Source organism: Hyperolius riggenbachi, chromosome 1 (genome assembly GCF_040937935.1).
Source record: "Hyperolius riggenbachi isolate aHypRig1 chromosome 1, aHypRig1.pri, whole genome shotgun sequence".
NCBI classification, from domain to species: Eukaryota; Metazoa; Chordata; class Amphibia; order Anura; family Hyperoliidae; genus Hyperolius; species Hyperolius riggenbachi.
In genome coordinates, this window is record NC_090646.1 from 455,478,640 (window position 1) to 455,497,186 (window position 18,547).

Below are 18,547 nucleotides of genomic sequence, written 5' to 3' on the forward strand. Positions count from 1 at the left end.
AATAATGATAGTATATATCTTATTCTTTTTCAGGACCTAAATATGGCCCCCAGTGCTTGCACCAAGACTGGGTGATAGGCAGAAAAGATGTATTGTAGTATTGAATAAAGTTGTAAGCTATGTTCCATGAAATCTATTGGACACCGCATTAGTCCGCTTCTCCCCGCACTTCCATGTCCGGATTGGTCCAAGCTATCTCCAACTATGTCTATTCTGACTGATTCCTGGCCCGGGTTCGTCAGTATCAACTCCAGCCAATAGCGGGGTGCAACTTCCAGAAAAGGCAAGCTTCTCCCTGCGATAAACTGGAAGTTGGCATCTCGCTTCTTTTAGTGGAATGCAGCGTGACCAAGTGTCCAGAAGGACATGAAATGGCCATCGCAGGTTCCACACTGGTGCCCGACACCCCACCTCCACTCCCACAGCTGCTACCTAGGTCCTAAAACACACGGAGTGCAAGGTTTTGTTCCCAGTGCATGTTAATATTTGTACAAGATGATGCATTAGACGCAGATAGACAAAGGGAAGGTTGGCGCCCAGAGACTTCTTCACTTCATATTGCAGCTGTAACAATTAGTGCAAAAAAAATGGACTGCAAAAAAGCCATAGTCACACCTTGAGAATAATGGACTGCTGCAGCATAACTTTGTTATCAAATGACTTATATGTCTCTTCATTTTAATCATAATGAAGTGTACATTTAATTTTGATATATCTTATAGCTTGAACTCCTGTCACATTAAAAATAAGTAGGGAAAAACTCAATCCATCATGAAAAAAATATATAATTTTTAAAGTTATGATCACACTTGCAAAAGTTTCAACAAAACAACACTAGTCAGTAGCTCACAAATCCCACTTTTGAATAGCCCTGGTTGCTAGCTTTTCATAGTGGTGACATGTGTGGCCTTTTTCTGCTATTCAGACTCTGGGGCTATGCAAACAATGTATAGAGCTGAAATACTTGCACACCCCAGAGTTAATGGCCTACTAGATGCCCAAATAGTCATCAACTGAGAAATAGGTGGTATTATTTTAACCATAATAAGTTGTAGAATAGATTTTAGGGTGTTTTAGGATTGAGGCCTATGTCTTGTGAATTCCTTTCAGTGATAAACTGTGACAAAGTGAATCAAAAGCAATTAAATATTTTCATATATTCTGTACCAAAATAAAAAGCTTTGCAAAAAGAAAACAAAGTGACAGAATTTAGAATAGAATGCATAAATTGTTACCATAGGGAGCTTTTTAAATATGTATGCCATGGGCATTCATTACTGTTATTTTTACAAATAAGGGCTTGCAATTATTGTTAGAGTATAATGAGAAAATTAAAATCACAATATTGAAAAAATACACCTTCACTTCCAAATATATTATCCTCATACATTGTACTAGGGACATAATTTAAATGTTGGAATAACCAAAATAAAGGGTTTGATGGAGTCAAAGTATGTAGTACTATAATACATAACTTGTGTTAGTAGTGTTAAATATACTTCTTCCTTCTAAATTAGAAGGAAGTTCTAATCAGCAAAGTTTTCCTGATACTTTTGCGTTCCATCCTGCACACTGGTGTAGACCACCTATTTACATCATTGATTGTTAGTCTGCTCATAGTAAAATTATTTTGTGACTCTAAACCTGTCCCAGCAATAATCAGGTCCTGGTTCATCTACCATCTTGGTTTAGCTGGATTGTTTTGCTGATGTCTAAAGACACAGACAGATTTTTCATGCAATGTACTCTACTTCTGATGAAACAGCCTGTTAAATCATGAAACATGCATCAGGCATACATTTTAACTCATTATTATAAACTTAGACTGATCATTTACTGATATGGGTTTTGTAATACATGCATGGGATACAGCCCAAATAATCAAATATTCATTTTCATACATTTCTTCATTAATCTCTAGATACTATACCTTCTGACTTTCACTCCTCCCACAAGACCAGCTTGTCATACAGCTTGGTCATGTCCTCTCACTCTCTCATCCAGGACTTCTCATGAGTGTCACCTCTCCTTAGGAACTCTCTCCCACAGCCTTTCATTGATGCTCCGAGCTTAAAAATCTTCAAATGCACCTTAAAACACATTTCTTCAGGCAACCTTATAATTTGCTATTGCTAGTATTGGAAGGTTTTTTACTCATCCGCTAAACCCTTGTCTCCTCCTCTGATGGTTCCACACACTAATTTCCAGATTGTAAGCTTGCATGGGCAAGGAATTTCCCCTAGTATCTATAATATTAATAATAATAACGCATAAGTATTGTTGTACCCCACTTTGACTCCATTTCTGTATGCTGTGACTATAGTGTTAACTTTCCAATTACACATGGCATGTATTTATTACTGTTTGTTCATTATGCTTCTTAATGTTTTATAAACTTTTAATGCTTCCCTGGAACTGCTTTAGCATGTTTACAAACAATTATTATAAAATACTCTTCATATATATATATATATATATATATATATATATATATATATATATATATATTTATTTTATTTTATTTTTTTTAATTTTTTTTTCTTTCCTGATGCAATTAAATCTAGAAATGTTCCTTTGAGAATTTAAACTGAGATTTTAATTAGTGCATACTGCAAAACATTGAACATATCTGATAAAGCGTTAAGGGTGTCTCTAATTAGCCCTCATATTCTAAACAGACCATAAATACCAAAAGACACCAAACAAGATTCTCCTGCTGAAGACAATCTGTAAGTGAAGCACACAGACTAAACACATGCAAAAAGGAGCTCTCCTAAACACAAAGCATAACGGTTCACTGGAACTCTGCACAGCCCGAGGTATTGATAAAAAAAGGATTTTAAGAAGACTACAAAGCACTCTGAACTGAATGTAGCACGGCTGTATTACTAATTGTTCAAACAAATAAATGCAATACATTTCTCATAAAATGTATGAAGGAAATGTTTCCAGAATTACGGAAGTGTGGATAACTGGAATCGAACTTCCGGGAAGCATAACAATTTTCCTGTATGTGTTTTTCCTAACAATATACTTGATGATACTAATAGGAAACCTTCTAATTATTTCAGCAGTGGCATCTGAAAATTGTCTTCACTCTCCAATGTATTTTTTCCTTTCTAGTTTATCTTTATCAGAAATTCTGTTTACCACGAATCTCATTCCTGAATTCTTACATGTGCTATGGGAAGGCGGTGCTGCAATGTACCTTGACAACTGCCTTGCTCAATTTTATCTGTGTGGGTCTTTAGGAGCGACAGAGTGTTTGCTGTTTGCATCCATGTCCTATGATCGCTATGTGGCCATTTGCAAGCCACTGCATTACTTTTCTGTAATGAATGTAACATTCTGCGGGGAGCTGATTCTCTTTTCATGGATATGTGCTTTTGCCAGCATGTCCATAACATTAATTTTAGTTACCCAGCTCTATTTTTGTGGACTAAAAATTATTGATCATTTTTTCTGTGATTTTGCTCCCATTTTACAGCTTTCATGTTCAGACACCTATGTTGTAGAAGTGGAGACATTCATATTTACATCTTCAGTGACATTATTTCCTTTTATGTTTGTTATAGGAACATATGTTTGTATCATTTTTGCAATTATCAAAATACCTTCATCTAAAGGTAGAGAGAAAACATTCTCAACATGTAGTTCCCACTTGGCTGCAGTGTGCACCTACTATGGATCACTCATTATTGTGTATGTGGTCCCAACACACAACTTTTCAAGGACAGCTAGTAAAACATTATCCCTTATTTACACAGTGGTCACCCCCTTGTTCAACCCCATAATATATAGCCTACGGAACAAGCAAATAAAATTAGGTGTGAAAAAATGTTTAAAATGCTTGCTAAAATAAATAATATTTTCTACTATTAGAGTGTTCCTCTAGGGAAAAAAAGTGCCCTTACAGGATACTGACTTTGGGAGGAGAAAGCCTCTGGAGGATCCAGAGGTATCCCTGTTCTCATCCACTGGCCTATTCCAGCACTAAGAGCCCTCTTGTCAACGCTTTCTCTTGTACAATAACACTGGCTTACTTTGGGGTCTGGTGGAAAAAGCCACGCCCCAATCGGGTCCGTGTTACTGCACATGTGCAAGCCATCTGCACCTGTGCAGTCACACAGACCCGGTTGGACTCAGCTTCTTTTTGCCAAAGCCTGAGTGGGTCCGTGCTACTGTTCAGGCACAGCACAAGCGTGTTTCAGTGGTCTCATCACTGGATCGGCCTGGCTGTGGAGGACAGGGGAAGCCTTTGTAGAATCCAGAGGCTTCCTCCTCCCAAGGTAAGTATCCAATATTCGCTGTAGCAAAGCTTTCATGTTTGCTTTGAGTACTCTACTGGTTTGACCATTTCAAGGGCCGCAGGAAGCTTAGTGTGTTAGCATTTGTTTGCCCATAAATCAAATGTAGATGTATTGCAGGATTTGTATCAGCTGTAACAAACAAATGTTTTTTCTTTAAAGGTTATTATGCTGCTGCTTATCTTTTAGAGCAGAGAGGACGTTCTGCATCCACGCCCACTTTAAGCTTCAAGACTCAAACATGTTTCTGTCATTCTACTAGGTGCATATGTTTTTCCTCATCCCCCTATTGCCTCTACCCCTCTTTTCATTGCTTACTTACCACATTGTTTTTGATTTGTTTGTTTTTTAATAAAGTGGACCTGAACTCTTGCACAGGACTGAAGAAATACATAGAGGAATGCACCCTGTATGTATTTAGAGAGTTTAGCCTGTTTAATTCCCCCTCATTTGTGTCTAATCATAAGTTGTATTCTGATCTCTTTCCTGTGTCACCTGACTGCCTATGGCAGAGATGTCAGATAAGGCTATTTGCAAGCACGGGAGGTTAACAATATGTCTGCTTCCATGAATCAGGAAGTAGAAACAGTGCTGATTTAGTTTAGGATTTGTATCAGCTGTAACAAAGCAATTTTTTTTGTTTAAAGGTTATTATGCTGTTGCACATCGTTTAGAGCAGAAAGGACGTTCTGAGTACAGGTCTGCTTTATGGTGCATCTACTTCAGGCTAGAGATATGTCATTCCAGGTTAATGTTTACTGACGTAAGGTTTTTAGGATAACTTCAGATATTATTTGGCTGACAAGCCCATATTCAAGATGTACATTGCATTTTTTTCTCCTCTTCCGGCATTAGGTCATTGCTCATGCCTCTGGAGCAGCTGTAGTAAAAGGGGAAAACAACGTAAGTTACCCCATAAAACTAGGAAATTCATAAATACAATCATCTAGTCTTCTTATTGACTATGTTTAATTACCTGACCTAATTACCAGAGTTTAATAACTCTGACTTCCAGCACTCGCATGAGACAGCTTGCTGCCTTCTGCTATTTGCATGTTGATGTATCTTTGTTCATATCATGTTTGTTCTTGACATCTTTGAATGTTTTTTTTTCTCATGTAAATGTTTGAAAAATGTTCAATAAACATTTAATGATAAAAAAAACTTTTTTTTATCAAATCCAGGATATACTCCATTGATTACAAGAATTCCTTGCTGCAGGTGTGTAAATGCAGCTTGCACTTCGCTTAGCTGCTTGTTCTATTCTGGGAAGGGGGTGAGGAGCCCCACTGTCAAAAGAGCAATAACATCAGCCAAGGGTTTTCTGGCTTGCCTTATTGTTTAAATGGAAGCCACGCCTCTCACAACATTTTTTGTAAATATTGTATTATATCTGTTCATGATGGGGCAAACACTAAAGATATGACACTTTGATACAATAAAGCAGTCATGTACAGCTTGTATAGCAGTGTAAAGTTACTGTCCCATCAAATTAACTCAATTTACAGCCATTAATGTCTAAACTGCTGGCAACAAAAGTGAGTACATCCCTAAGTGAAGAATGTCAACATTTGTGCCCAGTTAGACATTTTCCCTCCATGGGTTGTGCGACTCATTAGTGTTACAAGGTGTGAATGGGGAGCATGTCACTGGGTGTTCAACATTTTACCTTATGGCATAGAACTATCTGAGAATCTTAAAAAAAGAGTGGTTGCTCTACATAAAAATTACCTGGGCTACAAAAAAGATTGCAAGCACCTTAAAACTGAGCTGCAGCATGGTGGCCAACACCATACAGCAGTTTAATGAGATAGGTATACCTCAGAACAGGCTTCACAATGGTTGACCGAGGAAGATGAGTGCAAGTACTCAGCATTATATCCAGTGGTTGTCTTTCACAAATAGACATATAGGTGCTGGCAGCATTGCTGCAGGGGTGTAAGAGGTGGGGGAGGTCAGCCTGCCAGTGGTCAGACCATATACCGCACACTGTATCAAATTGATCTGCATGGCTGTCTTCCCAGAAGGAAGCCTCTTCTAAGGATGATGCAGAATAAATTGTGCAAACAGTCAGCTGAACACAAGTACATTAGCAGATTAAGGACATGGATTACTGGAACTATGACCTGTGGTCTGACGAGTCCAAGATATAATTATTTGGTTCAAATGTTGTCAAGTGTGTGGTGACAACCAAATGCGGAGTGCAAAGATTAGTGTGTCTTGCCTATAGTCAAGCATGGTGGTGGGATTGTCATAATTTGGGGTTACATGAGTGCTGCCAGCATTGGAAAACTACAGTTCATTGAGGGCACCATGAGTACCAACATGTACTGTGAGCCGGGAGCACAGAGGGCAGAGAGCGATGCAGCTCTGCTATACTTAGTATAGCTAGAGCCAAAAGCATCCTTCTGATCCCCACTGGCCTGTTAATAGACCAATGGGGAGCCTTGGAGCCAAAATTCAAAGATGCTTTTGGCTCGAGCTATACTAAGTATATCTAGAGCTGTGTGGGGGACCGGCGATGTGTGGCGGCGGTTGCACGGGTCAGCGGAGATCTTCAAGGTCGCAAGATGAGAGGATATTGGTGTGGGGCCTTTACTGAGGATATTGGTGAGGGAACATTTTCTTAAAGGTAAGTATTTCTGGTTAATTAAGATCAATAAAGGACTTTTTTCATCGTTGTGTTTTTATTTCATTTAACCCCTTATGGAAATGGGTAAGGGGTACTTTGTACCCCTATACTAATTTCTCCTGGGAGGGGGGCGGGCATTTAGGGTCCCCTTCTTAAAGCGGACTCCCAGATGCCACCATGGCCCGCCCCGGGAGTCACCACCCCACCTCCTCCTGGGGCACCGGAGGTGGGGAAGAGCCCCTTGTCCATGGATAAAACAGGGCTTGGGGGAAAGGGGAAGGCTTGGCTGCCCCTCTCTCCCCCAGAGCCCCCCCCCCCCATACCATGGGCCATGTGGGCTGGTATAGCTCAGGGTGCAAAGCTATCCCAGCCTGCATGGGGACAAGGGGTTACATATGCTGGGTAGTGGGGATCCCATGCCATTTTCTTTTAAAGATTTCCCACACTCAGCACATTACAAAAAAAAGTAAAAAAATAGAAAAATAATATTTTTTCCCACTACATTTTTAACATATCCTGAAAATTTGATGTTTCTACCATGTGAGGGGGCTTTGCTATTAACCTCTAAAGTCGGCGGGTTTTGTTTCACTAGAACTGTCATTTACAGCATTTAAAAGTATACTTTTTCCTTTATTTTAAAACTGATTTTCTCAAAAAGTATAAGATCTTTTTTAAAAAATGTTTTGCTCTTGTAGTCACTGTCTTCCTCCATGTAATCTCCAAATTTGGTGTTTCTGGCATTTAAGGGGGCTTTGTCATCAGGGGTGCTCAGATACCACTTTTTAAAATCCGAATTGATTCGGTTCCGGATACCCAGATATCCGGATCCGAATCGGATATCCGAATCCAAACTTTTTGATATCCGAGTAAACTCGGATATCTGAACCCAATAACCGGCCGGATTCGGATATCCGGATAGAAAACCGGAAGTGACCTGGAAATGCTTCCAAAAGTCTCTTGAAATGGCAAAAGCCCTTTTCAGAGGTGTCTCTCTCTCTTTCTCTCTCAGGGATTTTTGCCATTGAAGGTGATTTTGACTTCTACTCGGATATCTGAACTAACTATCCGCCCGGATTTCAGATTTTTAAATGGGAAATCCGAGTTTGCTCGGTTAGTCTATTTGGATTTTAAAAAAATATCCGAATTGCTATTCAAAGTTCGGATAGTGGAAAAAGTTCGGATATCCGAAATCTTGCTGAGCACCACTGTTTGTCATTAACCACTTAAGTCGGCAGGCGTTTAATTTTCCCACGGTCAGAAGGAGAAATTTAAAATCGATTTTCTCAAAAACTATAAGGTCTTTTTGAAAAAAAAAATTCCTCTTGTAGTCACTATCCCCCTCCACATACCCTGCAAATTTGATGTTTGTAGATTTTTCCCTAAGGTTCGTGTTTTCTCATTGTAGTGTAGAGGGGAAGAATTATGTCAGTGCAACAGACTAACAGGGCTCAAGGTGCCATCACAGAAGAAGTGTGAAGTGAATAGAATTATGTTACTTAGTTTGGGGGTGCAGCAACATGGTTTTAATGAGCCTTTCGCAAATAAGTCTTCTGGGGGAACTAGGATAACTCCTGCAGTGCACATAGATGGCCATTTGGCCCCAACAGAATCAAAATACAGTATAAAAGTCTGGGAACTTTGTGATTTCTAACACCTTTATGATCGATGGTTAAATGTATTGACAAGGGCACACAAGACTTAACGGCTGAGATAGAGAAGAGGGTAGAAGCTAAAAAACGTGTCTATGAGCTTCTCTGACTGTTACGCACTTCTAACTTTTGGCTGTCAGAAGTAGTGATGGGCTCATGGGTAGAAAAGTAGCCGAATCTGTGATTCTAATGAGGCTTAATTGCCTCAGGTGTGCGCATGGGGGACAGGGGATTAATTACCCAGATGTTCGGGCACTTCTACATGTATCACACGCGTCCCACTACTCAATACTTTGCACTTCCGGCCGAAGGAGAAAGTGCACGGTATTGAGTCATGCAGCACATCCCCATGGACGCGTGCGAGCATGATACGCATAGAAGCGCTTGGACATTTGGCTAATTAACCCCCTGTCCCCAATGCACACACCTGAGGTAATTAAGCCTCATTAAAATCACGGATTCGCTTACTTTTCTACCCGTGAGCCCATCACTAGTCAGAAGAATAAATAGTATTAGCAGTCAGAGACAGTTTTAAAAATAGGTGTTTAACAGGTGTTACTCATTCCTGCAGCTTTGTTTCAAAGGGTTGAGAGGGAGGAGGAACAGAGAAGGAGGCTTCCCTAAAATGCTGTCTTGCAATTTTATACTGCTCCCACTGCAAGCTATGGTTGTGTTATACATAAAAGATAAGATATAAAAGATAAGATTATTTGCTCTCACTTTGCAGGGATCTGGAGGCCCCCTTGTTAAAGTGCATTCATAGATGCCACCATGAACCTTCCCCATTGCCTACATCCACAGGCCTGGGGTAGTTACCCCACTTCCTCCTTGGTACTGGAGGTGGGGATGGGTCCCTTGTCCATGGATTGGACAAGGGCTCTGGGGAAAAGGGGAAGCTTTGCCATCCCTGTCTTCCAAAGCCCCCCTACATCATGGATGCCACCTAGATGCCACCATGAACCTTCCCCATCGCCTACATCCACAGCCACGGTGGTAGTTTTCCCCACCTCTTTTTTACCAAGAAGCATCTCATTGCCCCCTCCCTACTTAGTCAATGTTTCCAGTAAAGTGTAGGCATCCCCTGTACTATCTAAAAAAATGTAAGGCAGGCAAAGAGGAAGAAGCAGAGATAATGCAAATGCAAACAGTATAAGGGAGAAATAGATGCTGCATGCATGGCTGTGCCCATCTCCTCGTGGCCTTTTATTTTAAAATAGTGTGCGTATTTGACTTGAGAAATTGTGTTCTCTATGGAGAGGAAGGGTGTGTATGAGCAGGAATTAGCTGTAAAGTAATTTCTCTTTTTGAATAGTAAAGAAAAAAGATATTAATTGTAACACATATGAGAACAAGGATGTTTTTTTAGTATACTACAGTCGATGGTCATAAAACCTATAAACCTATGGTGTTTTTAACCTTTACTTTTCCACAGTCAATGATATTTTCAACTGGTTCCTCAATAACAGTGTGGATAAAAGGACTTCAGATTCTTCAAGGATGCAAAATATTTTTTTCATTCTCTTCCTTTCCATCTACTGTATGTTTTTATGGTGACTAGGAATCTCCTGGTTAGTTTACTTGCTTGGTTGTCACTAGAAGTATTCCTCACTATCCAATGTACTTTTTTCTTAGTAATCTTTCATCATCTGAGATCATGTGGTCAGAGGGAGGGAAATAGGAATTCTCTCAGGGACCGCTTCACACAGTTTTACGTATGTGGGTCCCTAGCAGCTACAGAATGCTTTCTGTTAACAGCTGGCCATTTGTGACCCGATACCTGGCCATTTGTGACCCACTACATTATAGTGCCCTCATGGACTTTGAAATGTGCCGAAAGCTGGCTATTTGTTGTTGGCTTGGAAGATTCTCCTCAATGCTTACAACTCTCATTTTAGTTTGTCAACTTGACTTTTGTGGCCCACATGTGACTGACCATATCTTCTGTCACTTTGCTCCTATCTTTAATATTTCTTGTTCTGATACTTATTTTGTCAAGTTAGAAACATTTATTTTTACATCCTCAGTCACGCTCTTTCCTTTCATATTTATTTTTTGGAACTTATGTCTGCATAATTATTACAATACTGAAAATCCCTTCTTCCACTGGGAGACAAAAATATTTTTCCACCTGTAGTTCTCACCTAGTAATTGTTTCGACAAACTATGGTACTTTGATTACAGTGTATGTTGTGCCTTCAAAGGGGCATTCAAATATCCTTATTAAAATTATATCATTCATGTATACCTTAGTACAGGGGTTGGACAAAATAATGGACACGCCTTGAAAATCAACAAAATATATTTTAATATGGTGTAGGTTCACCTTTTGCGGCAATTACAGCCTCAATTCTCCGAGGTATTGATTCATACTAATTGTGAATTGTTTCCAAAGGAATTATAGCCCATTCTTCAGTTAAAACACCCTCCAGTTCTTTTAGAGACGATGGCGGTGGAAATCGACTTCTTACATGAATCTCTAATAACGACCATAAATGCTCAATAATGTTGAGGTCTGGGGATTGTGGTGGCCAGATGAGATGCTCAACTTCATTAGAATGTTACTCGTGCCATTCTTTAACAATTCTAGCTGTATGGATTGGGGAATTATCATCTTGAAAGATGGCATTCCCCTCCGGAAACAGTTCTTGAACCATAGGATGAACTTGGTCGCCCAAAATTCCTATATAGTATCAGTTGTTAATTCTTCCCTGAAGGGAAACCATTGGCCCGGCAGATTTCCAAGAAATCACACCCCAGATCATCACAGAATCCCCGCCATGGTTTTACGGTTGGGAGAAGGCAGTCTGGAGGAAATGCTTCTTTCGGCTGTCTCTAAACATACACTCGGCTGGAGGTCAGAAATAAGGTAAATGATGATTCATCAGAGAAAATAACATTTTTCCACTGCTCAAGGGACCAATTCTGATGGTTTCCACACCACTCTACACACTTTGAAACATTTGTCTTTGAGAGCAGAGGTTTTTTAATTGCAGTTCTTCAATGAAATCCAGCATTAACCTCCTTAGCGGTAACCCCGTGTGTGACACGGGGTAAGCCGCCGGAGGGTGCCGCTCAGGCCCTGCTGGGCCGATTTACATAATTTTTTTTTTTGCTGGACGCAGCTAGCACTTTGCTAGCTGCGCCAGCACCCCGATCGCCGCCGCCGCGCGCCCGATCGCCGCTATCCGGTGCGTCGCGCGCCCCCCCCCCCCAGACCCCTGCGCTGCCTGGCCAATCAGTGCCAGGCAGCGCCAAGGGGTGGATCGGGTCTCCCAATGACGTCATTCCGCCCCGTCGCCATGGCGACGGGGGAAGCCCTCCAGGAAATCCCGTTCTTTGAACGGGATTTCCTGATCGCCTATCGCCGGAGGCGATCGGCGGGGCTGGAGGGATGCCGCTGAGCAGCGGCTATCATGTAGCGAGCCCTCGGCTCGCTACGTGATTTAAAAAAAAAAATAAAAAAAAAACTGCTGCGCTGCCCCCTGGCGGTATTTTTCATACCGCCAAGGGGGTTAAGTTGTGAATTTAAAAAAAAAACAGGGTGTGATTAAGGCCTCTTTCACATCTATGAACGCGTGCTGGAGCCATTTCCTGCACGCATTATATGCCCTGTGGCATGTCGTCGGGAATTTGCGGTGCATGCAATCAGCGGCAGTAGCTATTAATTGAACCCGACGGAAAACACTGGCTCCCGGCGGATCAACGCTCCCGGGTGCGTCAAATCGCAATGCACCGAAACGCAGCATCGTGTGTAAAAGGTAAAATGAAAGTCTATGGACTTTGATTTTACCTTGGTTAACGCAAAGAACTGCCTTTGCGTTACACCACAGAAAAGGACTCTGGTGTGAAAGAGCCCTAAGGGGCGGTTCCTACTTTCTTCACTTAGAAAAACAAAATACTTTAATGTGTGCTTTCAAACCCCATTCTTTTACACTGAATTGGTGGGAGGGGGGAAGTAGATAGAAATACAGACACAAAGCATCAAGTACCAGTGCCCATGCAATTTTGCAGACATATATGATGCACTGGAAAGAGGAAAAAAATCAAGAGCTTCCCAATCCCTATAACTAAAAGCCACCGACAATCTGTTACCAATAATTTAGTGTTACACATTCAAAATAAATCTTTAATGTCAGATAACCATTTTCTTATAGCCATTTTCCCTGATCAAAACATTAAGTTTGGAAATGCCATATCAGAAATATGGAGAAAAGAACAACCTTTGAACTCCAAACTATATGGTCTTAACATTTATATACTGTATATGTTAAATGCACTATAAATTATTTTTTTTCCTATGTTGTTGTGACTTACAGTTAGAGTTGGGCCGAACGGTTCGCCTGCGAACGGTTCCATGCGAACTTCCGTGGTTCGCGTTCGCATCCCGCAGGCGAACGTTTGCGGAAGTTCGGTTCGCCCCATAATGCACCATGGAGGGTCAACTTTGACCCTCTACATCACAGTCAGCAGGCCCAGTGTAGCCAATTAGGCTACACTAGCCCCTGGAGCCCCACCCCCCTTATATAAGGCAGGCAGCGGTGGCCATTACGGTCACTCGTGTGCCTGCATTAGTGAGAGTAGGGCGAGCTGCTGCAGACTGTCTCTCATAGGGAAAGATTAGTTAGGCTTAGCTTGTTCCTGGCTGCATACCTTTTCTGTGAACCCACCACTGCATACCTGTACTGTGAACCCACCACTGCATACCTGTTCATTGAACCCACCACTGCATACCTGTTCAGTGAACCCACCACTGCATACCTGTTCAGTGAACCTGCCACTGCATACCTGTTCTGTGAACCCATCACTGCATACCTGTTCTGTGAACCCACCACTGCATACCTGTTCATTGAACCCACCACAGCATACCTGTTCAGTGAACCCACCACTGCATACCTGTTCAGTGAACCTGCCACTGCATACCTGTTCTGTGAACCCACCACTGCATACCTGTTCTGTGAACCCACCACTGCATACCTGTTCAGTGAACCCACCACTGCATACCTGTTGTGTTCAGTGAACCCGCCACTGCATACCTGTTCTGTTCAGTGGACCCGCCACTGTATACCTGTTCAGTGAACCCGCCACTGCATACCTGTTGTGTTCAGTGAACCTGCCACTGCATACGTGTTCTGTGAACCCGCCACTGCATACCTGTTCAGTGAACCCACCACTGCATACCTGTTCAGTGAACCCACCACTGCATACCTGTTCAGTGAACCTGCCACTGCATACCTGTTCTGTGAACCCACCACTGCATACCTGTTCTGTGAACCCACCACTGCATACCTGTTCAGTGAACCCACCACTGCATACCTGTTGTGTTCAGTGAACCCGCCACGGCATACCTGTTCTGTTCAGTGAACCTGCCACTGTATACCTGTTCAGTGAACCCGCCACTGCATACCTGTTGTGTTCAGTGAACCCGCCACTGTATACTTGTTCTGTTCAATGAACCCACCGCATCAGTGCGCAAACCTGTGCAGTTAAGTGAACCCACCTACCTACGTTAGTGCACGCAGTGGGATATACCACTCCGTGCATACCCGATGTCGGACATGCGGACGTTCTTTAGTCCAACGCCTCACTGTAGCCCTTCCGGATCCACCCTCCACCAACGCCTGGAACGGCAGGTAGCCGACTAACTGGCCTTAAGTGTGGATGTAGACACTGCTGTGAACAGCGATGAGGAACCCTTGAACTACTGGGTGCGCAGGCTTGACCTGTGGCCAGAGCTGTCCCAATTTGCCATCCAACTTCTCTCCTGCCCTGCCGCAAGCGTCCTGTCAGAAAGGACCTTCAGCGCAGCTGGAGGCATTGTCACTGAGAAGAGAAGTCGCTTAAGTCACAAAAGTGTTAAGTACCTCACCTTTATCAAAATGAATGAGGCATGGATTCCGGAGGGCTGCTGCCCGCCCCAAGACTAAGTCAGTCCCCACACACACAGCATCTCTGCCTGCACGCCGTGTGACTGGCTGCCTGGCCTGCCCCAAGAAGACTAAGTCGCTCCCAGCAGTGGTGCTCAGCAGAGCTCGAATATTCGAGTAGCTCGAATATTCGAGCTCTTTTCCAGCTATTCGAGCTCGGTATTCGAGCTCCGAATAGCTGTAGCTATTCGAATGGGCTATTCGAGTACACTCGAATAGCCCATTCACTATTCGAGCTATTCGAGCAAACGGCGCTATTCGAGCTCGGTACCGAGCTCGAATAGCGTCATAGCCCAGATTGATGTCCTTAGAGCCAATCAGAGGGCTCCCAGGCCCTCTGACGGCAGCCAATCACAGAGGGGGACCCTGGCCAGCCCCTACCCTATAAATAGCGGCCGCCATGTTCCGTTTCTCCGTGCTTGCCTGAGACTTGTACCGAGAGAGAGTTGCTCCTTTGTGCTTTGGCTTAGCAAGAGCTCTATTGTGGTCATTTACCTAGCGTTTTTGCTCACATACACCTCCTATACACACCTATATTGTTGTTAGTTAGTTAGACATTGTATTTTAGTTAGTAGCTTTTGTGTTACATAGAGACAGGCCAGCTGCTGCAGGCTTACAGCTTTAGGCCTCAGGGCCTTGCCTGTGTGGGCAGCTGTCCTCCTGTCCTCTGTTTATTTCTCTCTATCCTATACCAGTATTTCTGCTGTCCTTTACTACTGATTGTATTAGTATTGTAGTTATATACTGTAACTGTACTAGGACACTCACTGTCACTGTTCATAGGCTACTAGCTGCTCCTGCGTGTGTGCACTCACTTTCTGTGTACACACTACACACACTCTATTTCCTTCTGATAACTGATTGATTATTGTAATTGATTATTGTAATTAGTTAGTTGTACTTACTGTTACTACTTACTGTACTAGGAGTCTAGGACACTCAGTCACTGTTCATAGGCTACTAGCTCCTGCGTGTGTGCACTCACTGTCTGTGTACACACTACACACACTCTATTTCCTTCTGATAACTGATTGATTATTGTAATTAGTTAGTTGTACTTACTGTTACTACTTACTGTACTAGGAGTCTAGGACACTCAGTCACTGTTCATAGGCTACTAGCTCCTGCGTGTGTGCACTCACTGTCTGTGTACACACTACACACACTCTATTTCCTTCTGATAACTGATTGATTATTGTAATTAGTTAGTTGTTTGTACTTACTGTTACTACTTACTCTTACTGTACTAGGAGTCTAGGACACTCAGTCACTGTTCATAGGCTACTAGCTCCTGCGTGTGTGCACTCACTGTCTGTGTACACACACTACACACACTCTATTTCCTTCTGATAACTGATTGCTTATTGTAATTAGTTAGTTGTACTTACTGTTACTACTTACTCTTACTGTACTAGGAGTCTAGGACACTCAGTCACTGTTCATAGTCTACTAGCTCCTGCGTGTGTGCACTCACTGTCTGTGTACACACACTACACACACTCTATTTCCTTCTGATAACTGATTGATTATTGTAATTAGTTAGTTGTTTATACTTACTGTTACTACTTACTCTTACTGTACTAGGAGTCTAGGACACTCAGTCACTGTTCATAGGCTACTAGCTCCTGCGTGTGTGCACTCACTTTCTGTGTACACACTACACACACTCTATTTCCTTCTGATAACTGATTGATTATTGTAATTGATTATTGTAATTAGTTAGTTGTACTTACTGTTACTACTTACTGTACTAGGAGTCTAGGACACTCAGTCACTGTTCATAGGCTACTAGCTCCTGCGTGTGTGCACTCACTGTCTGTGTACACACACTACACACACTCTATTTCCTTCTGATAACTGATTGCTTATTGTAATTAGTTAGTTGTACTTACTGTTACTACTTACTCTTACTGTACTAGGAGTCTAGGACACTCAGTCACTGTTCATAGTCTACTAGCTCCTGCGTGTGTGCACTCACTGTCTGTGTACACACACTACACACACTCTATTTCCTTCTGATAACTGATTCATTATTGTAATTAGTTAGTTGTTTGTACTTACTGTTACTACTTACTCTTACTGTACTAGGAGTCTAGGACACTCAGTCACTGTTCATAGGCTACTAGCTCCTGCGTGTGTGCACTCACTTTCTGTGTACACACTACACACACTCTATTTCCTTCTGATAACTGATTGATTATTGTAATTGATTATTGTAATTAGTTAGTTGTACTTACTGTTACTACTTACTGTACTAGGAGTCTAGGACACTTAGTCACTGTTCATAGGCTACTAGCTCCTGCGTGTGTGCACTCACTGTCTGTGTACACACACTACACACACTCTATTTCCTTCTGATAACTGATTGCTTATTGTAATTAGTTAGTTGTACTTACTGTTACTACTTACTCTTACTGTACTAGGAGTCTAGGACACTCAGTCACTGTTCATAGTCTACTAGCTCCTGCGTGTGTGCACTCACTGTCTGTGTACACACACTACACACACTCTATTTCCTTCTGATAACTGATTCATTATTGTAATTAGTTAGTTGTACTTACTGTTACTACTTACTCTTACTGTACTAGGAGTCTAGGACACTCAGTCACTGTTCATAGGCTACTAGCTCCTGCGTGTGTGCACTCACTGTCTGTGTACACACACTACACACACTCTATTTCCTTCTGATAACTGATTGATTATTGTAATTGATTATTGTAATTAGTTAGTTGTACTTACTGTTACTACTTACTGTACTAGGAGTCTAGGACACTCAGTCACTGTTCATAGGCTACTAGCTCCTGCGAGTGTGCACTCACTGTCTGTGTACACACTACACACACTCTATTTCCTTCTGATAACTGATTGATTATTGTAATTAGTTAGTTGTACTTACTGTTACTACTTACTCTTACTGTACTAGGAGTCTAGGACACTCAGTCACTGTTCATAGGCTACTAGCTCCTGCGTGTGTGCACTCACTGTCTGTGTACACACACTCTATTTCCTTCTGATAACTGATTGATTATTGTAATTAGTTAGTTGTACTTACTGACTGTTACTACTTACTTACTTACTGTACTAGGGACACTCACTCAGTCACTGTTCATAGGCTAGCTCCTGCGCGTGTTTGCGCGTGCGTGCACTCACTGTCTGTAGTGTACACACACTAAATTTACCTGTGATTACTACTGATTATTGTAACTGCTAGTTGTACTTCCTGACTGTTACTACTTACTTACTGTACTAGTGACACTCACTCAGTCACCTCACCCACCAACCCACTCCATTAAAGTACCCCACTTTTCACCCGCCCTTTTAAAAAACTTTTATCTATACGCCCAAAACATCGAAGATGTCTGGAAGTGGCAGCCAGCGCGGTTTGGGCAAGGGGAAGGGCAGCAAGGGAATCAGGAGGAGAGGGAGCAGCATTGTGGCAGGCCGCGGCCGCGCCACCATGCACAGTTCCGCAGCAGCAGCAGCAGCGTCAGTGGCTAACATTCCTCCCATAGCCACTGGCCGTGGACGCCTTGGGCGCCGCCCAGCAGGAGCATCTGCAACTCACGCTGCAGAGACACAGCAGCAGCAGCGTGTAGCACCTGCTCCGATTTTCCTCCAGCCGGGTCGGAAACGTCCCATTGAGGAAAAGCATGCAGACACTGTGGTGCAACTCATGACGGAGGATGAGCAGCCCGCCATCAGCTCTGCATCCGAGGCCTCCACCCTCACCACCACCACCACCACCACCCCTGTTCGCAGCAGCCGCCCAGCAGGGTCTGGGGAGGAGGCCAGTTCACCATCACAAGTTGGCGACCTGTCACTCAGCAGTATTTTTACCCCAGGCACCATCAGGGTATTGTCTGCTGTTGTTGGCGATTTTGAGGAGGAGATGCTGATGGGCACTTTGGGGGATGAGGGATTGGACAGCAAGACTGTGGCGACAGTCAAGCAGCCCATCCATGCATCAGGAGAGGAGTTTGGGGGGTCATCATCCCAGCAGGACATGTTTCAGGAGGGGGAGGATGATGATGACCC

At 42.7% G+C, this 18,547-nt stretch overlaps 1 protein-coding gene across 1 annotated transcript; it reads left to right on the forward strand.

Annotated features, from left to right (window-relative positions):
- Positions 1 to 2,929: 2,929 nt before the first annotated feature.
- Positions 2,930 to 3,862, forward strand: LOC137525095 (olfactory receptor 11L1-like). The gene has a single exon (XM_068245941.1). It carries the CDS (start codon positions 2,930 to 2,932, stop codon positions 3,860 to 3,862), a length of 933 nt encoding a protein of 310 aa, XP_068102042.1.
- The last annotated feature ends 14,685 nt before the right edge of the window (positions 3,863 to 18,547 follow it).

What these genes read in the sequence shown, in the direction of transcription:
- LOC137525095 (XM_068245941.1), top strand. Translation starts at nt 2,930, where the DNA reads ATGTATGAAGGAAATGTTTCCAGAATTACGGAAGTGTGGATAACTGGA.